The sequence below is a fragment of the Pyxicephalus adspersus genome, chromosome 4 (genome assembly GCF_032062135.1).
Source record: "Pyxicephalus adspersus chromosome 4, UCB_Pads_2.0, whole genome shotgun sequence".
In the NCBI taxonomy this organism is placed as follows: domain Eukaryota; kingdom Metazoa; phylum Chordata; class Amphibia; order Anura; family Pyxicephalidae; genus Pyxicephalus; species Pyxicephalus adspersus.
The window spans coordinates 146899836-146923288 of NC_092861.1; the positions used below are offsets into that span (position 1 = coordinate 146899836).

The 23453-nt window shown below is 38.5% G+C and overlaps 1 protein-coding gene across 1 annotated transcript in view; it reads left to right on the top strand.

The window, feature by feature from the left end:
• The window catches only part of DNAH14 (dynein axonemal heavy chain 14), a 124420-nt gene that overhangs the window by 17029 nt on the left and 83938 nt on the right, over nt 1–23453 (top strand). The window contains 12 exon segments of the mRNA XM_072410300.1: nt 300–412; nt 1605–1667; nt 2441–2579; nt 2916–3047; nt 7596–7840; nt 8449–8545; nt 8705–8951; nt 10069–10129; nt 11838–11935; nt 13580–13749; nt 17497–17844; nt 22678–23019. Of these exon segments, the coding sequence (XP_072266401.1) occupies nt 300–412; nt 1605–1667; nt 2441–2579; nt 2916–3047; nt 7596–7840; nt 8449–8545; nt 8705–8951; nt 10069–10129; nt 11838–11935; nt 13580–13749; nt 17497–17844; nt 22678–23019 (2055 nt within the window).

The window sequence follows — 23453 nt, forward strand, 5'->3', positions numbered from 1 at the left end:
GTACAGCACTCATGTATTCTCCTCTTATTAGAAATCACAACAAAATAATTTCTGGCAACTTCCATCAATTTGACTTTGTGTAGGGGCCCTAAATCTGGTGTCTAATGAACTTCCTAATCATGCTTTTCTTCCTATGCAACTGCTGTAACAGGAACGTGAAGACAAGGCTAGAAAAATAAAGTAATATAATGTCTGTCTGACTGCACATTTGTATCTGTGACTTTATTTGTTTTTTAGGGGTGGCTATTGTCACTTTGTCTCTTGACTGATAGTGTCATTCCTACCTTGTCATTTTTCAGATATATATGGTTAATGGAGCAGAGAGAATGGAAACTGTACCTGTTACTGAATGGTTACAAGAGCAACAGAAATACTACTCAATTAAGAACATGCGAGTATTCTCCCAGTTCCGGTAAGAAGGCAACCAAACCTTAATAAATCTATTATATAGCTTATATAGTTTTCTGTAGCTATTGTTTTTATCTCTGAACATCTTTTGTGTGCTTTTAGCTACTTCTCTATTTACTTTATAGCTACACTCACTATACAATATTTAAGTAGTATGTATGTCGCAGGTTTTAAACACAGTATGAAGGCAGGATTTACATGCACAATAGCTTCCTCCTGTATGTAGTATATATCTTCCTCCTGTAGTGTATGTAGTATATATCTGTATGATCGTTTTCTGTGGTTTATGCTTAACACTTAGGCCAGTGTCCTTTCCTGACAGACAGAATTGGCACCTGGATCACAAGTGAGCCACAGTTCTGAGCACTTAGGGCCTAGTACAATTGAGCAGATCCACTGCTAATTTTGAGCTTGACTGCCTGGTTGGTACTCACTACATTTAAAAATTTAAAACATAGCACACACATACATGTACAATATTCTGTCATTTTGATGGAAAGGAGGGTTGGTTTTCGTCCAACCAGAAAACAGATGGGAATACATTTGTTTGATTGTTGGTACACATTATAGGACTTCTTGTTCTTTTGACCAATTTTATCAACACATCCATTTAGCAGAGAGATTATTGTGCGGGTTAGTTGTCACTTGCAAATATTTTTTCCGCTGTAAACCAACATTACCTGTTATAGCAATAACCTGCATCTATGTTGCTACTATGTACAGCAATAAAACCCAGTAGGCTGGTAAATTGCCCAGATCTCTGTGCATCACAAAACTCTTCTCAGTATGTTATGGAGACAAAGAAGGTACTGTATTCCTAACACCCTTCTTTTACAAAGGTGACAAGGGCTTCCCATATTGTATTACTGTCATGGTCACCAGATGAAAATAAAGAAAAAAGCCTCATTAAAAAATATTGCAGCCACCACATGCAAGGACCAGTTAGCTGCAATATATTACATTTGTGTTCTTGGGTTTAATCCATTAGTCTGCCAGAAACAGCAGAGACACTGAACTGATCTTCCAACCTCCCCCCATTCTATCTAAAACAAATAAAAAAGATGTTTTGTATGTAGTTGAGCTCCAACCAGAGATGACAAAATTTCTACTAAAATGCATCAATATCTTACATTTTTGTTGCTGTTGCTTATATTATTTTCTTTATGGATCTAGTTATTGCTCTATTTTTCTCCAAGGCTTTGGAAAGCATTTACAGTTTGGAAAATTAATGTCCATCGATCAAAGACAGACAACAGCAGGTACGCATTTGGCACATCGCTAAAATGTACTCATTAGATATTATAAAATGAAAGGGATTGATAGTGAGTTAGCACCCTTGGATAGTCAGGTTTTTGCTAGATTTGGGTTGTTGAAATCACAATTGCAATTCTCCTATGAATACAGAAAGTATGCTTTTTTTCTAAAGCTTTTTTACTTTCCAAAGCTTCCACATTCTGAGTAGAAAATCCAGTCCCCTGCCAGAATTCTACAGTTTGTGACAATGCCCTAATATTAAAAGTAGTGATAGATGATCGTCACTTTAGGAACAACCCTCAGTTTATTAGTAAACTGGTAATTGATGGTAATGACTGTTAATCCATGGACATTTATATATCAGATCAGATTAAAGTGTTTGTCTCTTAAATACAGTGATCAGTTACTCCCTTTAATGGAGTTTTGTGACTATAAAACACCCAAAGAAGGAAGCACAACTGAAGCCAATCTACATTTTTCAGCATCCCTGCATTACCGCAGAAACCATATGTCTACTTAAAAAGGCACAAAAACGTAGATAGTGAGCAATTGTATGACTGAAATCTGTTAATACGAAAGGTACAAGATGTTTGGGTTAGGTGAAGAGGTGCTTAACGATAGTCAAACACAATTGGTTTTTGAAATTTAAGGTTCAGTTCCAAAGCTACTACCCATAATTTACACTTATCAACATGATTGCTTTAAGAATTTGCCTTGTTCCGGTTCATTTGGGCTTTAACTCTCTTGAAAAATAATTGTGTTGTGGTCTTCCCTACAGGGCAATACTTCTACAGCAGCTGTTTACGGTTGATGAGTTGTTTCAGGACTGCCTGCTATACCTCCAGACATTGTGTGAGGGTGCTGTGGACATCAGGCAAGATACCAGTGGCAGAGATTTACCTGTTCTACTTCTTAAGGTAAAAAATCTTCTCAGGCTTTAAATGTATACTGAAGTCCGATAACTGATATATGAACATGAAGTATAAAAAGCCCCCTGTTTTTAAAAAAATTATTTACCAATTTACAGCACAACCATTTAAAATGAATAGGGGTAAGACTTTTCTTATACTGAATGTTATTAGCATGCCCACAACTCAACAGTATTCATGAAATAGAGCAACAAATCATATACAAAACATTGTGGAGCTGTTTATTTCTTGAAGTATTATATATATTTATAAATAATACTTATATATAAGTATTAGACTATACTATTTATGTATTGTATATAATTGATGTATGTATTCCGACAGGTGGATGACTGTCGCAGCTATAGTTTAAAAGAGTTCTGTGACATTCAGACCAGACAATGTGATAAAGCCCTGGCCAGGCTTCAGACTCTCCGAGGAAAAGCAATTCCTGCAATCAACCAAACTTTTTTCAAGGTCAGATCTTAACTCTAAATTGTTCTTTTGAGGTCATGCATATATACTGTATTTCTTTTTCTTGTTACCCTATGCCCCTAATACAGCACGTTTTTCCTCAGGATTCTAGGAAGTGTGTGTAAAGCAAACACTTTTTCTTTAAAGAGTGGCAAAAGATTAAACCCATAATCAGATTTTTTTTTTTTTATGTCCCACTGGGGGCAAGTTCCTTTCACTTCTTGTCTTTAAAACACAACAGGAAATGAGAAGAATCTCTTCAAAGTGAACATATTTCCTAATTTAAGGGTCTAACACTTTATTTTGGAAATACATAAAAAAGGGTTATGGTATGTAAAGGGTTTGAATACCTTTTTTTTCCCCTGCTAGTGAAATGCTTTCTGTGCTAGAGTGACATCACTTCTGTATCTAAAGAGGATCAGCACTGTCACACTAGAACAGCTCCACTTCTCTATAGGAGAAAGAAGCTGCAGTCCAAACACCTTAGCAACATTACAGCTTGGGATAACGGTGCAGAGGGCACAGGACAGCACTGTATTTCTGGCAGGCTCCACAGGAGGCAATTACAAGAAGTTTCTTGTTTACATACAGTTTATATTACCCTGAAAATACCATACATACACTAAAGAGCAGGGCCCACATACCTGTCTCTAGTAACTTTATAAATTGTCAGCAATGTATGCTGTCTGTAGTCCTGCTAAAATTTGCTAATGAGGGGCGTGGCCTGATAGCGGCGGAGTAGGACGCGGCTCCCTGTGCTCTGTGTCCCGCCTGGGGGTTTTCTCTCTGTGTAAGCGCTACAGCGCCTCTTTGCTGGCTTTCATGGGCCCCAAACAGAAGGGGGCACAGAAGGGAGGCCCCGGAGGGGGTGATCCTTCCACCGGAGGAATCTCCAGCTTCTTCCCCGCGGGAGGCTGCGGGGACCGCGAACTAGCCTCAAAGCCGGGGGCTCGATTTTTGGCGGCTCCCGACAGGCACCGTCGGCGGGGTGCATTCAACTAAAGGCTGGATCGCTACAGGACTCACCAGGATGCGCCCCAGATGCCTCCACACCTCAACCATCAGAGGTAAATCCTGACTCCCCCACCCTTAGCCCCTGCATGATGCCCTCCTTGAATGCTTCCTTAAATCATAGCCCTGCCATGTTAGATTCCGCAGAAGAGTGGGACTGGAAGGCCCACTTACGTGCCTTACCCACCAGGCAGGATTTAGAATACAGTATTGGGCGCTTGGAAGCGAGCTGCAAGGCAGAGTTCCATGCTATACGTGAATCCGTTCAACAAGTTACCAGCGTTACCACAGCTCTACAAACCCAATGCGCTGATCTTTCTTTACAAGTAGTATCCCATGCGGCTGTTTTGGAAAGCCATGAGGCGCAAATTAATATGTTGTATCTGTTACATGATGATGCTGAAAACCGCAACAGGCGGAATAACATACGTATACGGGGTCTGCCGGAAACTGTACCGAATTCAGAATTGCTCACTGCGGCCTACTCTATTTTTGCTAAGCTTCTTGATGTTCCATCTGATGTTGATATAGAGATAGACCGGATACATAGGACCCTGGGCCCACGCAGCACAAATCCGCAAAGCCCTAGAGATGTTATATGTCGGATTTATTTTTTCAGAACCAAGGAAGATATCATGAAAAAAGCCAGAGAATCTACAAATATTGAATACGCCGGGGCGCAGATACAACTGCTACCTGATCTCTCTAAACATACATTGGATCTCCGCAGGGCTCTTAAACCGCTTTTAACAGTCCTTCGCGAACGGAACATCCCATATAGATGATTCTATATATATCTATATCCATATAGATAAGGATTCCCCTTCCATCTCATCATCAGATCTGGAGGTAGAACCCTTGTCTTCCGCGAGCCATCTGATCTGCCTCACATTGTACGGGATCTACACTTGCCCGATATTATATTACCTGAATGGCCTACACCGACTTCACTCCTCAGCAGCAAACTAGCGCCATCGCAAGCTCCTCCGCAACCTCCGCCTGATAGTTCTCCAAGTACCTCCGCGGGTCATCTCTCTTCTTCTCCTCCTTCCATGACCTAGCCAGCTGAATCCACATCGCCAACAATTTTTATTGGATCTTTACATGCTATGAAAATTTTTCTTTTTGTATTTCATAGGATACCATTTTTTTTTTTTTTCTTTTGGATCTAAGGTTGTGCTCAACCTCCTCCCTGGAAATAATGTCTGCCATCCTACTTATTTCTGTGTTTCTTGGGCTACCGAACGCCACTGGAACTCTTCTGACCTCACCTTGTATTACCTCATACCGTGCCTATACGAGAGAACAATCTGCTTCTGATTGGAGCCTTGCCTATGCTGCCAGGCATAACCGGACTACATCCGATAATAATATGTCCTTTCGGCTTTGTCCTATTGCCATTAAGTACCTAGGTATAATGATACCATCGGACCCCTCTGTTTTGTTCTTGCTTAATTATTCCCATGTATATAGTAAAATTCAATCCGATCTTCAGAAATATGACTCCTTGCCTCTCTCCTGGTTCGCTCGCATAAATACTCTGAAAATGGATATTGTCCCCAGATTGTTATATATATTCCAAACGTTCCCCATATTTTTACCAACTGCTTATCTGCGTAAAATACATAGGTTGTTTCTACAATTCCAATGGCATAAGAAGCCCCCCAGATTGGCATTCAGCATATTGGTCAAACCCAAATGTGGAGGAGGAGTGGGGGCCCCTGATATTGTTTCTTACTATAGAGCCTCAGTCTTAGTGCGCATGACGCATAGTGCGCATGGTTTCACAGTGGGGAGTCAAAAGAATGGGTTCTACTGGAAGAACTTCTGTCCCCAGTGAGTCTCCGGTCTCTGCCATGGGTGGACCGGTCTTTATTACGGCTGAACTCCCCCATGCCTCCACTTACCGTGGATTTATTACGTATTTGGGACACTCTCCTTATATCGGGCAAATTGTCTACGAGACCCGGGCCCATGACACCATTGTTCGATAATCCAGCATTTCCGCCGGCATTGAGGGCTACCAAATTTTTATCCTGGTCCGCCTCCGAACACCGTCACCTAAAGGATATAGTTTATAATTGGCGGCCTCCTTTATCCTCCCTAGATGTTTCATACAGAAGTAAGCTGCTATCCTGGCTTTCGTATAAGCAATTAACATCTTTTGTAGCTTCTTTTCCGGATTCATCCTTACTACACAGGAATTTGATGGTATTCGAGCAGTTAATTAGCATGCCTGATCGCCCTTCCCATACTGTCTCCATGTTATACGAGATACTCACACAAAATCCTGAGTCTATGGCCCCTATATACACCAAATATTGGGAAAGGGATTTGGCTGGTCTCATCACTGGCGACGACTGGGAAACATCATTTGCCCTCACGCACAAGCTGGCATTGACTTGTAAAGCCCAGGAGGTTAATTATAAAATCTTGTCTAGGTGGTATTGTTTCCTGTGGATTTGCATAGAATCTCTCCCACAAATTCGGATCGCTGTTGGCGATGCCTGTCGCATAGGGGGACAATGCTTCATATTTGGTGGGAATGCTCAAAGATACATCGTTTTTGGGATCTGATTTTTCAGATATTTAATGACTGCTCCGGCTCTACAGTTCCCAATACTCCTAACGTGGCTCTTTTATCTATGATCCCGGGCTCGCTTAAAAGTATTAAAAGAGGTATCCTACGGCACTTTCTTACCGCAGCTAGACTTCTTATTCCGAGATTGTGGAGACAGTCTGTTGTTCCTTCTCTAGCCGACTGGGTATCCGAACTTGAAAAAATCCGCCATATGGAAATGCTAGTGGCGGAGGATGATGATAGAATGGAACAATTTAACGTGGCTTGGTCCTTGTGGGATTGGTTTAAAGAATCTCCTTGACTCCAAATGTACTTATCCCAATGTCCTGGTATATTTGTTGGGGCGCCGCTATCTTTATACTAAGGCTTTACCCATACTTTTTTCAACCTTGTGCGGTGTTCATTCTCTCGTTTCCCCTTCCCTTCCCAATCCCCCTCCTTGGGCTGTTCTGTTTCCTTTTTTTTTTTTTTTCTTTCTTTTCCTTGTCTTTTCTCTTTTATTTTTATTTTTGTTTTTTTTTGTTAAATGATGTTACACATGTATATAGCGATATAGGCGGCTTAAGATTGTGAGAATGTTATTTATGTTCCAAGCTTCTAGGAGTATTTCTGCTCATTTCTGTATATATGTATTGATTTGTTAAATTCTGATTCATGACGGTTTTGATAGATTATTGCGACGTTTCTCAAAGTACACGCCGTATCTAAGATGTGTATTTTATGTTCATGTGAAGCCAATGCCGTTACGGGTTAATAAGATTTTGATGTTTTATGTTTTAATGTATGTTATATATATTTGTCTATTTTTTTTTTTTTTAAACTTAATAAAGCTGATTGACTCAAAAAATTTGCTAATGAATATAGCTGCACTACACACAAAATATCATAATTACAAGTTTCTCTCATTACATAGACCTCCCTACGAAGACATTGGATGAACTTTAGCGTTTGTGTTTCAGGTGGCAGAGTCTACAGGGATGAAGGATCTTTTCTTATCTAACTCTATTGTGAAGCCAAACTACACACAGCTTTCTGATTGGAGGAACCTGCAGGAAAAGTTTAACCGATTTATGAAGCTTGCAGATTGCATTCTCCAGGAGACACTGCGCTACGTTGTCACTAATTCGGTCCAGATACTCGTAACATTTTTAGAGGATTCCCACAACGTTACAGAAACAGAGGAAAAGAAAAATGTTAAATTAAGGTAATCTGGGCAATTCCACAAATTGTAGACAAACAAGGTAATTTCAGGGCAGTCTATACAAGTGTAGGTAGCTGGTTCCAGTGCACTACTAGTTTAGAGCTTTTAAGGTTTGTTTTACTAACAGAAATGTTGGTCGACTTGTTGTTCAAATTATGTCATGGCTAACCATATATCTTATATATATACCAATGTAGTCAATCATCAGGTGCAGAGGGTTGACTAAGCTTGTTTTTTTTTGTAGAATATGTGGGTAGAGCCTTTTTTTTTTTGGATGTGTATGGCTGCTAAGGGTTTTTTGCCTTTTTACTTCCACTCTCTGCCCACCATTCCTTATTTCATTTCCCCATTGATTTACCCAACTTCTCCTACTGTGTATACTAACCACTCATGCCTAATGATTGACTCATCATTAGAAGTGAGTCCATTGCCCTGTATGAGCTCAGTCTTCTTTTCCTCACTCACATTGGCTAAGATTCAACTTTAAAGTGAATCTGTTGCTTTTTCCTACAACCAAAACACACAAAATTTAAGGTTTGTCTTAACAGTGGCTTTATGTGTCCTTATGTTAATACCCAATAATACTCATTGAAATTATATTTTTGGAACAGTGACAAGAAGCCCCCTGACTCGAATTTAACACATGAAAAAAATGCAGCTGGTCATGTCCAACAAAGTCCCCCAACCTCTGAGCTTGATATTGTTAAGGTAGGTATATATACATGTAAAAGAACTTGATAATACTGTGTGTGACAAATGAAAAAAAAATCTCTGTTATTTTGAATATAGTGGGTATGATTTTGAACAGAAATAGTTCGGTATGAAATGTGTAATATGTTATTTTGTAATGTGACAATGTCATTTTAGGTTCTGAGTGAAATTCGAAAGAATATAGAGGGAAAACAAAAGTCAGTGGCAGTCTTTGAGGTGAATTTGGGCTTGTGCTCTCTGTCAGACATGAAGCAGCAGATGTCCACACGTGACCCACCTACCTCCTATTTTCCATCTTGGACTGGTGAAGGCAATGAACAGCTGTCCACCAAAATAACAAATACTAAGCTTACAGGAAGAAAGAAACAAGTGTCTTTTTTGCAGAAAGAAGTGGAATCCCTAGGTAAAATATATTCAACTGTTTGTTTCCTGCTAAAGAACATACAATATTAATATTAATAAGTCATTGGTCATTGCATAGCAATGTAACTACTGACGTTCTTGCTAAAGTCTGACTTCTGCTTATGAAATGGCTTGCTTTATTTTTTTAGGAATTCAGTAAAATGTTGTATGCTAATAACCTTAAACTTCAGTTTTAAAAGTGGATTAATTTTAACTCAAACTCTTTTTTTTAATAAAAGTTAGATTGGGGAAAAGTTAAAATTTTGAAAAGATTTAAATTTCTCTATGGAACCATTTAGTACATTAGTAATTGGTAAAGTAATTTACATTATTACCAACTGCTTATGCACCTGTAAATCCCCCACCAGGCCAGAGCAATTTTACATTTCCACTATGGGCCTATTGATTTAAGGATAACATAGTCATTATGTAAGTTAGCAAAGTAATACACACAGCATTTTCTTTATTAGGTAGAAAGAAAAAATCTCTGTAACAATGTAACAAGATTAAAACAAATAGTTTTTTTTTCTAGCTTGACTAAATTTAGTTTTAAAATAACTAGTGTTACTGGAAAAAGTAAAAGCTTTCGTTCTATATTTTATTCCATTTGCAATCATAACAATGTTTTTTCAAAGTCATTTAAAATAAATACGTTTTTATTATATTACCTACAGTATTCATTATTGTGCTCTAAAGAAGTCATGGATCAAAATCAGTAGGCAAGCAAAAAATAATATTTTTAAAGTGAACAGTAAAAACATAGAAATGAAAAGAAAATGAAACAAAATAATAGCTGAAGAGGAGGAGGCAATTAGAGTTAAATAATGGATTCACTACCTAGAAGAATGTGAGGAAGAAGGCCATTCAAGCCCTTGGAACTTTTAAGTCCCTTCCTCAGACAATAAGCAAGACAGTAGTAGAATGCCTGAGGAAGGAACTTAACGGTCTTGAAAAAAACTAAAATTAGCACATTCTAGTCAGGATCATATTTACCTAAGTTTGATTTTTATGTAGGGTTATCAGAGCTAAGCCTTCTATGGGCTGTCTGTTTCTATTTGACGTAGTAGTATGTTGGAGCAGATTATTTTGTGCATTATATACTTTTTTTCATACTTTAGATTCCGAAGAATGGAGTGAAGAGGAGGAAGATGAGGAAGAGGATGACATTGGCTCTGCAAGGTGAGCTCTAAGGTGAAAGTTATCTGAGAAAAGAAGTGCCTCGTGTAAATTGTGAGCTCAGTTTCAAGTAACTTAGTTATCAGTTTATCTGAACTTAAAGTTGAACTAAACCCAAACAATTGAAAATTTGCGACTAGGCAGTTCCTTTTTTTTTGCAGAAAGGACAGACACGTCGCTCCTGCAATAAAATAAGCTTACCTACCTGACTGCAATTTTAATTGTACTCAGCTATCCTCACCCTTTTGCGGATGCTGCCATCTTCACATCTTTTTCTCGAAGTTGGGTCCCAACCAGCTATCTTGACTAGTTAGGCCAGAATGACGAAACGCATTGCCTGTCCTCTTCTGCAATAAATACCTTCCTGACTGCTCCTTTTAAAGTGGAACTTTAGTGTAAGGGTTCCCTTAGATCAGAGGTCGCTGTACAAATCCCTAGTTTAGGGAGGTCACTCTCCCATTGTAGGCTCAAATCGGCGATGGGTAATGCTATCGTGACGTCACTATGGGGGGAGTTTTCTCCCTCTTTGAGTGACACCCGGCTCTCCGTGCATGCACGCTCAGGACCTGGTAATTTTAGTGGTCCCCAGGACCAAAAAGGTTGGCGACCACTGTCTTAGATCCTCCACAATGTTACACAAAACCTGTTAAGGCTGACATTGAAGTCCACCTTCTACAGCTTCCTGTGATTATGGCATAGAAAGGGAAGGGATGTATATGAGATACAAATAAAGGGGAAAGATAAAGAAGGCTTCCTGTTTACTTTATGTGTGGATTTAGTACTTGTTAAGGATTGCCGCTGTACAAAATCCTTTACTTGTTGTTACTCCTTTACACTCGCTGGCCAAACTTGAAACTGAAGTAGCACCGCTACTACAGTTCCCTGCGTCAAGAAAACAGTCCAATGCAGGGCTTAATGTTATGTTCTAGTGGCTGGAACTCCCTCTTCACTGAAATAGCATCACTACTACAAATCCCTGCTTCTATAAAACAGTCTGATGGGGGGCCACCCATAGACAGAGAGGCCACTGGTCTATAGACACGAGTGATGCCGGGAATTGTAGTAGCCGCCCTATTTCAATGCAGCGACGGACCAGCTGCAATTCATAATTAGGATTCCTTTGGGGGCCAAAAAAAAGGACATTACAGGCCAGATTTGGCTGCCAGGCCAGAGTTTGACACCCCTGATCTAGATGGTCCAAGGTCAGGGCAGGCAGAAGACAAGAAGCAGGCTTTCTAAAAAAGGCAGTCATGCAGAGTAAAGCTGGTAAGTCACAGGTAACTCGCTTACTGCCTAGTACTATAGAAGTTTAAATAGGAGTAGCAGGATTGAAGCCAAGAAATAGTCTGTACCACATGCTATAAAATCCCCTTCAGCTCGGCACAGTCTCTGTGTATGTGCTGGGGATGCCAAGAGAAGTACATCTCAGATTGGCACTGCACAGCTAAAGGGAGGCTAGGGTGCTTCAGGCTGCAAACAGACAACCTGTGGGTGTAGTGTTAACAGCTGGAATAGTTGGTGGTAGTTCTGCAAGGTATGGTATGGTTGGTAGAAAACTTTCTGCCTTCTGTGCCTGATGACAACACATGCCACTTTAGCTTAGCATAGTAAGATGACCAGTGACCACCAGGCATAAACCTAAAAACCATCATCGTACCAAAGTTTTACCAAACAGTAGTGTGCTAAAATTATTTATTTTTACACCTTGTAGGCCTTCAAGTGTTTCAAAGAAGGTTTGTGTATTTCCTCCAAAAAATGAATTTGACCTTCACATACGGGGCATAGTGGATGGATTTGAGCAGACAATAGGTATGTTGATTTTACCAGAAACAAATTACTTATATCTAGTGAATGTTTTCATAAACTAATAAACACACAAAGAAAAAACACAGAAGAAAGCAAATCATTCCCTGAGGGTAACAGGTTTAAACCATGTATAAGATACACACATTGAGCTCATACATACATATATTACTCTCCTCCTATATCACTGTCTGTATTAGTCTGTCATTTGCAATCCCTATTTAATGTACAGCGCTGCGTAATATGTTGGCACTATATAAATCCTGTTCAATAATAATAATAATAAAAATAATATTACGTTAGTATGTTTATATGTTTTTTTTTTAAATACAAGCAATGTACTTGAATTTGACTTGGTATCAGACCAGAGGTTAATCCTGTAAAGCAGATGTCTGACAGGTAACGGGGGAATTCAGCACAATAAGCCAATCAGTTTTGCTGCAGTGGTCACAAGCTAACAAGAAACATTCTGATAGTGGGTAAAAGTGACAGAGAGAGGGGATCTTCAATCTGATGCACCTCCTTTACCTTTCCAATTACCTGTTGGGGAATAGTATGTCCTGAACGTGTTACTTACCCGCAGCAGAGAGAAATCTGGTCTCCTTCTCTGCCAAACAGAGCTGTGATATGTGGTAGAGTTTGTAAATCTCAGTACTGAAAATACAAATTGTGTTGAAATTGGTATTTCACTAACTCCCGGTAGAATGAAGGTGCAAACCCAACCAGGCTCTCTGTTCCAGCTAAAATTATTGATGATTTTCTCTCATTTGTTTTTATCACATTAGAATAGAGTTCCTGCATGTATTTACACAAATGACTCTAGGAATGTAAATGCGCACAGTCATTTGACAGCATATCCCATCTGGCAGTGGAATTTCTGAGTGACAAGACTGTCATGTGTAACGATAATGCCATATTAACGAGTAGCCGAGGGCTGTGACAGCCAAGCATCTCAGGCATTGACATGACTTCCATTGTATTGATATGCCTGCTCTGCATATTACTGGACTGCAATCTTTTCCTGGTCTACATCATTTAAGCGGGCAGAATTTCAGCTGTCACAAAAAACTCTTAATCTTTTTAACATTTCTGATTTGCAAGCCTGATAATTTAATTTTCTGCAACGTCTCTCCCTCTTTCTCTCTCTAATATATATATATATATATATATATATATAGTGTATATATAAATATATATATATATATATATATATATATATTATGAGCATTAACTCATCAGTTTCCTGTTTTGTATATAAGTTTTAATAATTTGTTGATTGTTGTTGAATTGTCATCCTGGTGGAGTTAAACTTAAACCTATCATGGCAACTTTAAAAAAAAAAGTTTAACCATATAAATTTATAAATAAAAGCTAAGCATTGTAAGCACTTCTGACAGGGAAGGATTCCAAAACGTTTTTAAATAACGATTGCTGTGCTGCTTTTGAATTAAAAAACACCCCTATTGTTTGCGCTAGTGACAACAGGTAGTGGAAGAAGATCCAAAATGTAAATATTTAATTGAAAACGTCTGACAGTTGTCACTGGATTAGGTTTATCTATTGGAAGAATTCCTCTCACACAGAAGGACCAATGTTTAGAAAATAATTCAGTAACCAATTTTAACACTAACTGATTTTGTTACATTGCAGGTAAAATATCTCCTCTCAGCAGCGATCCCTGTTTTTCCAACTTCTGCTTTCAACTACCAAATAATATGAAAACATTTCACCCAGAGAAAAAAGGAAGTCAAAGAAATGGCCAAAGGATTTGGCCTGACTGTGACCTTCTTCTCGGTACAGACAAAGATTACAAAATACAGGTGGGTAAAAGTTGTATGCTCGCCTACCCGGAATGTGTCTTTGTCATCAGTAACAACTGAACAGCCATGTTGGTTTGTGTGTTTATGGTCTTTATAACAAAGGCCTATTGCCTTGAGGGTAGGAAAAGTTCATCCTGCTTTTAATTTTAGGTTAATTGTTGGTATATTTTATACTTACTCATATATACTGTAGGGTCAAAGGTTTGTGGACACCTGACCATCATATTGACTTTATGTGGCACACAGTATGTGGCCAGCCCTCTAAATTACTGAACTTAATTGTCTCCACTGAAGGGTACCAATAATGCTTTTAGTATACAAATACATCTAGGCTGTTGTTTTCCTTCAACCTTGTGTGCCCATTGTCACAAAGCAAAGCTACATAAAGACACAGTTTGACCAATTTGGTATACTATAAGAGGTACTCTTAGTACAAAACATTAAGACTACATCTGCAATATACTGTTCAGTTTTGTACGCCAGTTCAAAAAAATATGTTGTGGAACTTGAGGGAACTTATCAAACTAATCTGATAAGAAACATGGAGAAGATTAGCTGAACTGAATTTATGCACCCTTGAGAAAAGGCCTTTAAGGATGAATTTGATCACCATGTATAAATAGAAAGTTGATACACATGGTAAATTTTTCTCAGATGTATTCACCTGAAGGTCATTGCATAGAACAGGTGGCACTGTTTGTGCCTAGAGGAAAAAAATGTTAAACCACTGTATACAAATAGACTTATTCATGCTAAGATCCATGAAAATGTGAAATAGACTCCCATAGGAACTGGTTCTATGTAGCTCAATTGATTTTATTTGTTTTTAAATCTGGATGTGTTCATAAATGCACAGAAAATAATTCAATGTTGATGTTTACAAGGAATAACACCAGAGCCTATTGACATGGAATATCTGATTGCTTTAGGGGATCAGGAAGGATTTTTTCCTGTTATTGCAAATTGGACCATACTTTAAATATTGTTTTGCCTACCGCTGGATCAACTGTGGGTATATTGTTCTGTAGGTTTTTCATGTATTTTTTTTTTGTAGGCTTTTTGGCAATCTGATCAACCAAGTGTTACAGTGCTGGCCAGTACTCACAGTCTTTAAACTACTATATACACCAGGGTCTCTATTTATAAAACAGGGAATCAGACAGTCCATTAAACTTTACCTTGTGGGAATCTTCCAGATGTTTATGTTTCAATGGCAATAAATGACTCCCACCAGGGAATGTTTGAAGGAATGTCAGATTCCCCGTATTATTAATAGATCCTCTTCCATGGTTTTTGCTTGCATTTGTTTTGCTAATTGTGTCTTGCACTATACTGCAGGCTACTCCATATCATTTGCTGATGTACCATGCATTCTGCCTTGGTTTGTGATGCATATCTCATGGCCAGGCATTTCGAAGGGAAATCAGGTTAAACAGAATTTGGCACTGTGATGTTAGCCTGTAGGTAATTTATTATCAGATGGAGGAGCTAAACACACATAGTAGGGGACATAATTTCAGACATATAGGGGGACCTCTAGTGTGCCTAAAAAATAATGCAGTTTGACAGAGTAGGCTACCATTCATTAACAACCTGTATGTTAACTGCTGGAACAAGGGGATATGAGGTAAAGAATACTAAGTGAAGCTATAGGAACATGTGTGCAACATGCTCAATCCAAATCTATTACATTTGAACTCCAGGGAAAATATTATGCTTCTGTTTGTTAACAAACTTTTAATTTCTTGTTTTATCTAGGGAATGATACATGAGTAAAACTTTCCCTATTCCTCTCTCACTTAGAAACCAGCACTCTCCTCCGCAATACTAGAGCACACACAGGGCCCTCTTGGTATGCCTTCCTGCCCTCCCAGTCTGACTGTTGACATCCCCTTAGTGTAAGTCTATTAGCCTTACCACTATATTGGATGGAAACAAGAGCACTGGGAAAAAAATAGTTTGAAGCAGGAAAAGTTTTACTCTTACAGAATCATCCTCTAGAATAGACAAGCATCATCCTCTAGGGTAGTTAAGAAAGGGTGCCTAACTGCAAGGGCACAAATTTCCCTCATTTAGGTTCAGTACGCATTTCTACTGCTAGAGGGTAGGTTGCCTAATGATGGAAAAGACAATAGGAAAAGCCTCTCCCCATCTGTGCATTTTTACTGTCAGTCAAGAGTGGGTAGACTGGGTCACAAAGCTGACTAGACGAACACAATATAACAGAAAATATTCACTCTCTGTGTAATGCCACTGTCACAGTCATACTGCTCTGCTAGGCATGGTTATGAATGGAAAACAGGGGAACTGGCAGAATTTCTAAGTACTTCATAAAAGGGTTTGCTGTATCGTAAGTAGCAGTATGTTTCAAACACTTATGTTTTAAAGGAATTCATTAATGAAATATAATGTTTGCATATACTTTAAGCAGGAGTAATTGTGCTACAGCAATCTACTACTATAGATTGCTTTAAGAAAAAGCTGGATGATCTATAAGCACTGAATATAACTGGGTTTTAAAGCTTTAAAGTAAAGATAACAGAGGCTGCTGATCCAGGGAACATCCGATTGCCTCATGAATTTGAGAAGGATTTTTTTCCCCTGTTGGAGCAAAATGTACCAGGGTTTTTTTTTTGCCTTCCTCTGGACTAACTATGTCCATAGGGTTTTATATCTGGGATATGTTTATTTCCCTAGTGGTTGAACATGATGGACTTATGTCTTTTTTCAACCTGACCTGCAATGTAACTATGTAATTAGAAAGTAAGAAAGACACCCTCCTGAACCTCTGACACAAAACAGGTATTTTTAGAGCAACAAACATCTGGCCAAAAATATTCCCTCCCAAAAACTTGACATACTCAGCTACTGGACCTTTTAGGCTAAGTTCATATGAATGATCTAAACAGGCATTTGAGTAACTTTGGTTGGTTACCTGTGATGAAGAAGCAGTAACAACACTGGGCCTGATTTACTAATGCTCTCCAAGGCTGGAGAGGATACACTTTCATCAGTAATACCTGGGTGATTCAGCAAACATGGATTAAAATTTTTCAATGTCATTTGCTAGCAAACGTTTTGAATCCTGAAACAGATGCATTCCAGGTTTGCTGGATCACCCAACTTCACTTCACTGAAAGTGTATTCTCTCCAGCCTTGGAGAGCTTTAATCAGACCCACTGACTCCTCACTTCCCTGTGAACTAGATGTTATTCATAGTCTCCATCTATATCACTTTCTAAAAATGTGCTCACTTATTACCATGGTAAACCAAAGCACAAAAAGCTTACAAGTTTTCAGATATGGTGGCTGAGTTATTTTTTTTTTTTAGGTTAAGAACAAGTACAGTAAAAAAAACATGTTGATTTGAATACAAAATCCAGTGTCCTTGTAATTTTCAGTCATAAAAAGTACAACTATGCACATTATGTAGCCACATCCACAATTTACCCTTCATCTATAATTTAGAACACTGCTGACTCTTCCCCGTCCTTAAAAATGTAAGTGTCTAGAATGTTTTGGTCTTTTGTGTTGCTGGTGAGTATTATTTAAATATGTATATGCAGTATTTCATAATTATTAAAGAAATAATAAAAAAATGTCTTAAATTACTGAACGTAATAAATAAAATATACAAGAACACTGAAACTTTTTTCTTTTTGATGTGTCATTTAATTTAGTACTGACAATTGCCTACAGCCTAATGTTTGCAAATTGTTTTCCCATCATTTATCTTTCCATATTAAGGTGAAAAAGATATTTTCGACTGTTAAACTCTCCATGGAAGAAGTTGAGGTATACAGCAGGCATTTTAACAAGTTTTGCTCTATGGTGGAAACTGCAGAGAACGTGAAAGCCAAATTATCCAGCAGTCAAGCTGAGCTATTACCTGAGGAGTACCGGAACATACTTGGCATGTTTAAAGGTTTCATCAAAGACTGCAAACAGATGAATATAGAGCAGAGAGTCTGTGCTGTTAAAGTGAAGAGCTTAGACTTCCAGGCAGCCTGTCTTCAACATCTGCAATCAGTTGTCGATACTATTCACGCCTCGCTGCCCACTATTGCCTATGCAAAGAACATCCAGCTTCTGGAGGTAAGTAATGTTTGCTAAAAGGCAAGTACATTGTTTCACTGTAAGGTATTTCAATTTTCCAGGCAGACAACTTACACCAAATTTGCAAAGGCAGTGGGTACCCCACAGGTCTTTGTGTCATCGCTACCGTTCTGTCCTTTGCTCTTTAAGGCCCAGTACACTCAAAAATTTTATACATGTGAACAACTTAAGTAGGTTGATCCTGAGTAATTGTCACTGGGATTAAAAAACCTATTTACTAGACACAGATATCCCTGATTACAAAAGTATTGTTGTCATTATTAAGGTTTCGTAGCCCAACACCTTTCGCCTTCTTCATAAGCTTCTTCAGGGGATCTTGTGATGAACGTTATGCATTTTAGATGATAGTAAGAAAATTTCCCACAGGGATTCCAATGTGTTGTCAGGATATGTACCAAAGTTTCTTTTCCCCACATAGAAAATCACTTTAGGGGAGTTGTGTAAGTTCCCAAGTAGTACTTTAAGAAAGTAGCAGGATGCTGCAGAGCAGACGAGATGATGTTTGTGTCAGAAGCAAGGGCTGGGAAAAAGGAAATCCCGCCCTTGTATAGCAAGATCCCCTGAAGAAGCTGATAGGTGAAACACGTTGGGATATCAGGGATATCTGTGTCTAGTAAATAGGTTTTTTCATCCTAGTGACAATAACTCGGGATCAACCTACTTAAGTTGTTCACTTGTATTATGACCACTGTGAAAACCCAGTATGTACTGTGGTGACATAGGCAGGCCCACCCACATCCTTCCTCCCATCCCATCTGGAGCCCTGAGAAAAAAACAGCAGACTTGTATATATGTATCCACTATGCTGGAACCACTCCTGGAGTCCTGTACAGTATTTACTGCTTTTGGGGCCACTATTAAAAGACAATCTTTTGCTTTGCCTGCCTGGACAGATTTTCCATGTAAACTATTTTGGTGGCGTTTGTTTTACCACATGAGGAAACCTTTAAACCCCCTTTTCAGTATCACATACATTTAATGGACATAAGTATCAAATATTACTGATGAAAACGTTTAGAAATGCATAAACCGGTAGAAAAATTACCAATGCCATTCATTAGATTTGCTCATGCTGCTGTCTGCGGTATTTCACAAGTGGTTAATTTCATATGGCGCTAGTTGAGAGCCTAATGTGCCTGATTCTCATAAAATAAAGAAGTAACAGCTGTGTTAATTTAGCTGATTTGTGTTGGAAAGGAATATATTAGAGGAGAATATTAATATTTATCACAGGGTTCCCAGTTCACTGGGATATGAATTATGCATACAGTACACAATCAAATTGTGCCTTTAAAAATGTACAATTTCCTTTTAAAGTCATTTTTTTGAAAAACATAAATATTCCATATAACAATTTTTTATTTGCTTAGTAAAGAAACATAATTGATAATATTAACTTAAATGCATTTGTTTCAAGATATTGGACATTGAACTATTTGCTTATTCTTAAGAAGCAGTAATTAAGCTTTTTAACAAGCAACAACTGACCTCTTTAGCTGCTATGAATGTGACATTATTCATTCTCAAAGATCTTCAAGATTGAAAAAAGACTTTGTAGCCGTAGCCTGGTATAATTTCCAACACCCACTGCTATATTTTTACAAGAGAGGTTGCAAAGAATCTGGTGCAAAAAAATAGATAAGGAAAGTGATAAGATTTTGATTTTGTTGTGAATTTTAAAAACAAATTCTTCTACAAAGCTTATAGATACAGAGATAAGGGGGGGGGGGTGTTTTAAAGTGGTTTTGCTGTAGGTTTAAAATATATAGGCACTTAAGCTGCGTACACACGTCAGATTTTTCTCGCCCGATAATCGGCATCGGCCAGATATCGGGCGAAAATCTGGTGTGTGTACAGTCGGTATCGTCCATCGTCTGAACGACCGTCTTGGCGGATCTATGGACGATGAACGACGACCGATCCTAATGCAAGGGAAGGGGGAGAGCGCGCAGCAGGGTGCCGCTCCGTCGTTCTCCCCCTCCCCTCTCCATAGAGCAGCACCGTTCATGCATCGTGTAGTCCTTTGTCGTTGGAAAGGATCGTGAAAGATCCTTTCCAACGACAAAAATTGCACATGTGTACACAGCTTTAGTAGTAAGTTTCTTTGATCTGAGCACAGGTTCCCCATAAAAGGGACGTTTACTGTAATAACTCCCATAAATTGTGACCATTCTGTCCTAGTTATCTCATAGTCTTTACTAAAAGAAGCTCTTAAAGCTGAACTAAACCTGTATTACTCATTGGTCCCTGTTCCCTCACTGGGTGCCACCATCTTCTTCTTTCTTCTCTTACTGTAAAGGCTATTCAGCCATCATGGCTGGCTGGGATGACAGCAGACACAGGGGAAGCCAGGATTGCCAGGTGTCCTAGAAAAAAGCTGCACATGTGCATTGTCAGATACCAGGGGTGATCAGCCAGGTAGCAGGGGTTATTGTAGAAAAAAGATTGCCTCTCCTTTTTTGCAATGACGACCTTCCTGATCTTGCATGCTTAAAACTGGAACTTTAGTATGTGTGTCCAATGTACCTATCTCCAGTTACCCTCTATTAGAGCTGATCCTTAGTTTTTTTTTCCCAACAACCACTGCCACTCCTATGCACCATCTTCATAATCACCTACCTGCATACATTTTTAGAAACTAAGTATTTGGAGCAGAACAATTGGAAGTGTTGTCATAACATATATAAAGCAAACAACCAGAATGTACAATACAAGCCACAACAGATCATACCAATAGCTTCCATAATATAACAACAGGTAAATAACTTTGCTTTTTTTTGTTAACCAGGGAAGGGGACTGCAGAACCCAAGATGATTGTTCATATAAGCCATATACAGTGAAATGTAAATACATTTTGAAACAAAATACTGTATATCTAATACTTGCCTCAAATCCAACAATCTTTGGGCCAGTATCATGCAGTCACCAGTATTAAAAATATCCTGAACTCACATACATTTGCCCATACAGTAAGTGTTATAAACAGATGTCCATTAACCTTTATCCATATAGTGTAGGTGGAATAGCAGTAATACAAGATGGTCCCTGCAATCAACCCAATGGCTTTCTCTGTTTTGCATGCAATCTGAGGGGCAGTAATACAGCAGATTTTTATAAAGTGCCCTAAATATTCTATACACATTGTATTGCTAGGCAGCACATTTGTCTGTTTCATAACAAAGTTATCATCTAGAAATAGAACAGATACAGAAGATATCGCAGATAATCTGCCCTGAATTCTTTATGCATTTTTTCTATGTTTTATGAATGCAGCAAAGAGAAGGATCTTTGAAATAAAGTATGAGACACCAAAGAGTAATGATTTGTGTAGTAGAAATCATCATTTTTTCATAGCTCCCTTATCTGGCTCACAATGATCCACAGGGTCTTACGGATGAAATCTAATATTATTACCGTGTTGTTATTAGCTTGAGAACTTGATACAGAAAGCCATCTAAACACTGATAAGTTGTGAGTTAGTTTGGAAACCCAAATACATTGTGTGGGACATTAAGATAAAATTGATACCAAATTAAAATGAAAATTGTTTTAAAATGAAGTTCTGTTCAAAGCAGTTCGTCCGTAATGAATAGCATCTGGGAGGATGATTTCTTAATGCAACCTTTTCAGAAAATTAAACATGCTTACTTTGTAAGAGAGAAGTTTGTGCTGATGCTAATCCTTGCTATTTATGAGCTTTGGTTCCCAGAGAATCCTCTTCAGCCAGTAGATGTTGGGGAGTGATGATATCTTGTCCCCCTCTCATCTAACACACCCTCATTTTTATTTTCTTGTCTGAGTATCACAGGGACAAGAAGTAAGGAAAACCTTCCCAATCAGGTCATGGACGCATAGAAACCTTACAGAAAATTACAACTCCACACTTTATCTACAATTTAAAGAAAAAACATTAGTCTTTAGGAGAAAACAGGATATGTGCATATCATAAAAAATATCATAAAAAATATGCAATAGCATAATCTGCACCAAGTGGATCAGTCGCTATAAGGGTATAGAAGCTTAAATTTTCAATTTCAATCTTGAATTTTCTTGCAAAGGTCAAACCTGGCCTTGCCAACCTATATTCCAAGCTTGACTATTGACCAGTGAAGCCATTATCCCCTAGTTGTAAATTGCATGCTTGCTGTTGTAGACCAGCACCGGTGAAGAGGGAGGGACATACATGACATTTTTTTTCTTTTCTAAAAATGTTGAGTCCTGACATTTTTACAGCCATGGCAGACATTAAGGCCAGGCTGGTAATCTTTTCTGCAGTTAGGCAGTGTAGCTTGAATTAATATTACTAGCCAGTATTTATATAGCATCGACATATTACGCAGCACTGTACAAAGTACATAGTCATGTCACTATCTGTCCCACAAAGGGGCTCAGAATCCAATGTCCCTACCATAGTCATGTGTCTTTAATACAGTCCAAGGTCAATTTTTTGAGGGGAAGCCAATTAACCTACTAACTGCATGTTTTTGGATACCTCCAATTTGGATTAGAGCTACCTGACTGGAGCATGACTTAGTAATTGGCTCCTTCTCCAGCACTCTATGCTGACAGCACAGTTTGATCAATAGTAGCTGTGTATACTGTACTGTTCACCACTGGCTTCCAAAAAGGGGCAAGGCCAGAGAGGCACAGTAAGTGAACATGTAAGGAATGAAAAGAAAAGGTTATGTATCTAAAACAATTAGTAGGGAACACCAAATATGCTCTATTTACAGAACAAATTTTCCCCCCAAGCTGTACTGTTACATTTACTTTTCTTACTATATTGTGAACATATCTGTTTTTACTTCTAGGTCATACATAAATCCTTACAAAGATTAAACCTTGAGCTGACCAATGTTGAAGAGTTTGTAGAGCACCTGACATTCTTGGGTCAGATCTCGTCAGATCTTCCAGCCTTCGAAAGACAATATAACACCATCATCCAACTGTACTCCGTTGCTAAAGACTACGGTATCAACATCCCATCTGAGGAAATGGCTATGTACCAGACCCTGACTCCTTGCTTCCAACAGCTGAAATCCACAGTTCTCTACTGCGAAGCTAAGAAGGATGAGAACATTGTGAAGTTTAGTGGGGATTTGGACAAGTATATTTCTAACTTGCACTTTGAGTTAATGGATTTCAAGATCAAAGTAGGTTTATCGCCTGCACTGTTTTTTTGTGGGTCTAATGCTCAGTGTGGTGCAATCATTCCATGGGAATTTTTTTTCCAAAGGCAAAGTCTTCTGTAAAGCAGATTAGTGCACAGAAAAGAAAGTTGAACATCTCATGTTCAGCAAGTATTTGTTCTACTTTAACATGCTTTGTGTATTTTCCTGCAAGCCAAAAATTCCATTTTTGACATTTTATGCTTTTCCTATCAAGAAAATGTCAGTGCCAAATCAGGGTGTGCTGTACATACCAATAAAGGTTAAGGAGTATGTTTCCATTATATCCTGATGGAGACTTAACGAAGGTTTTTTATCCGACCCAGAAATTAAGATAAAACTTACAAATCATCTTATTATGTATTTTTTTTTATTAACAAAAGTATTACGGCTGACTGTAATCCTAGATGGGTCTTACT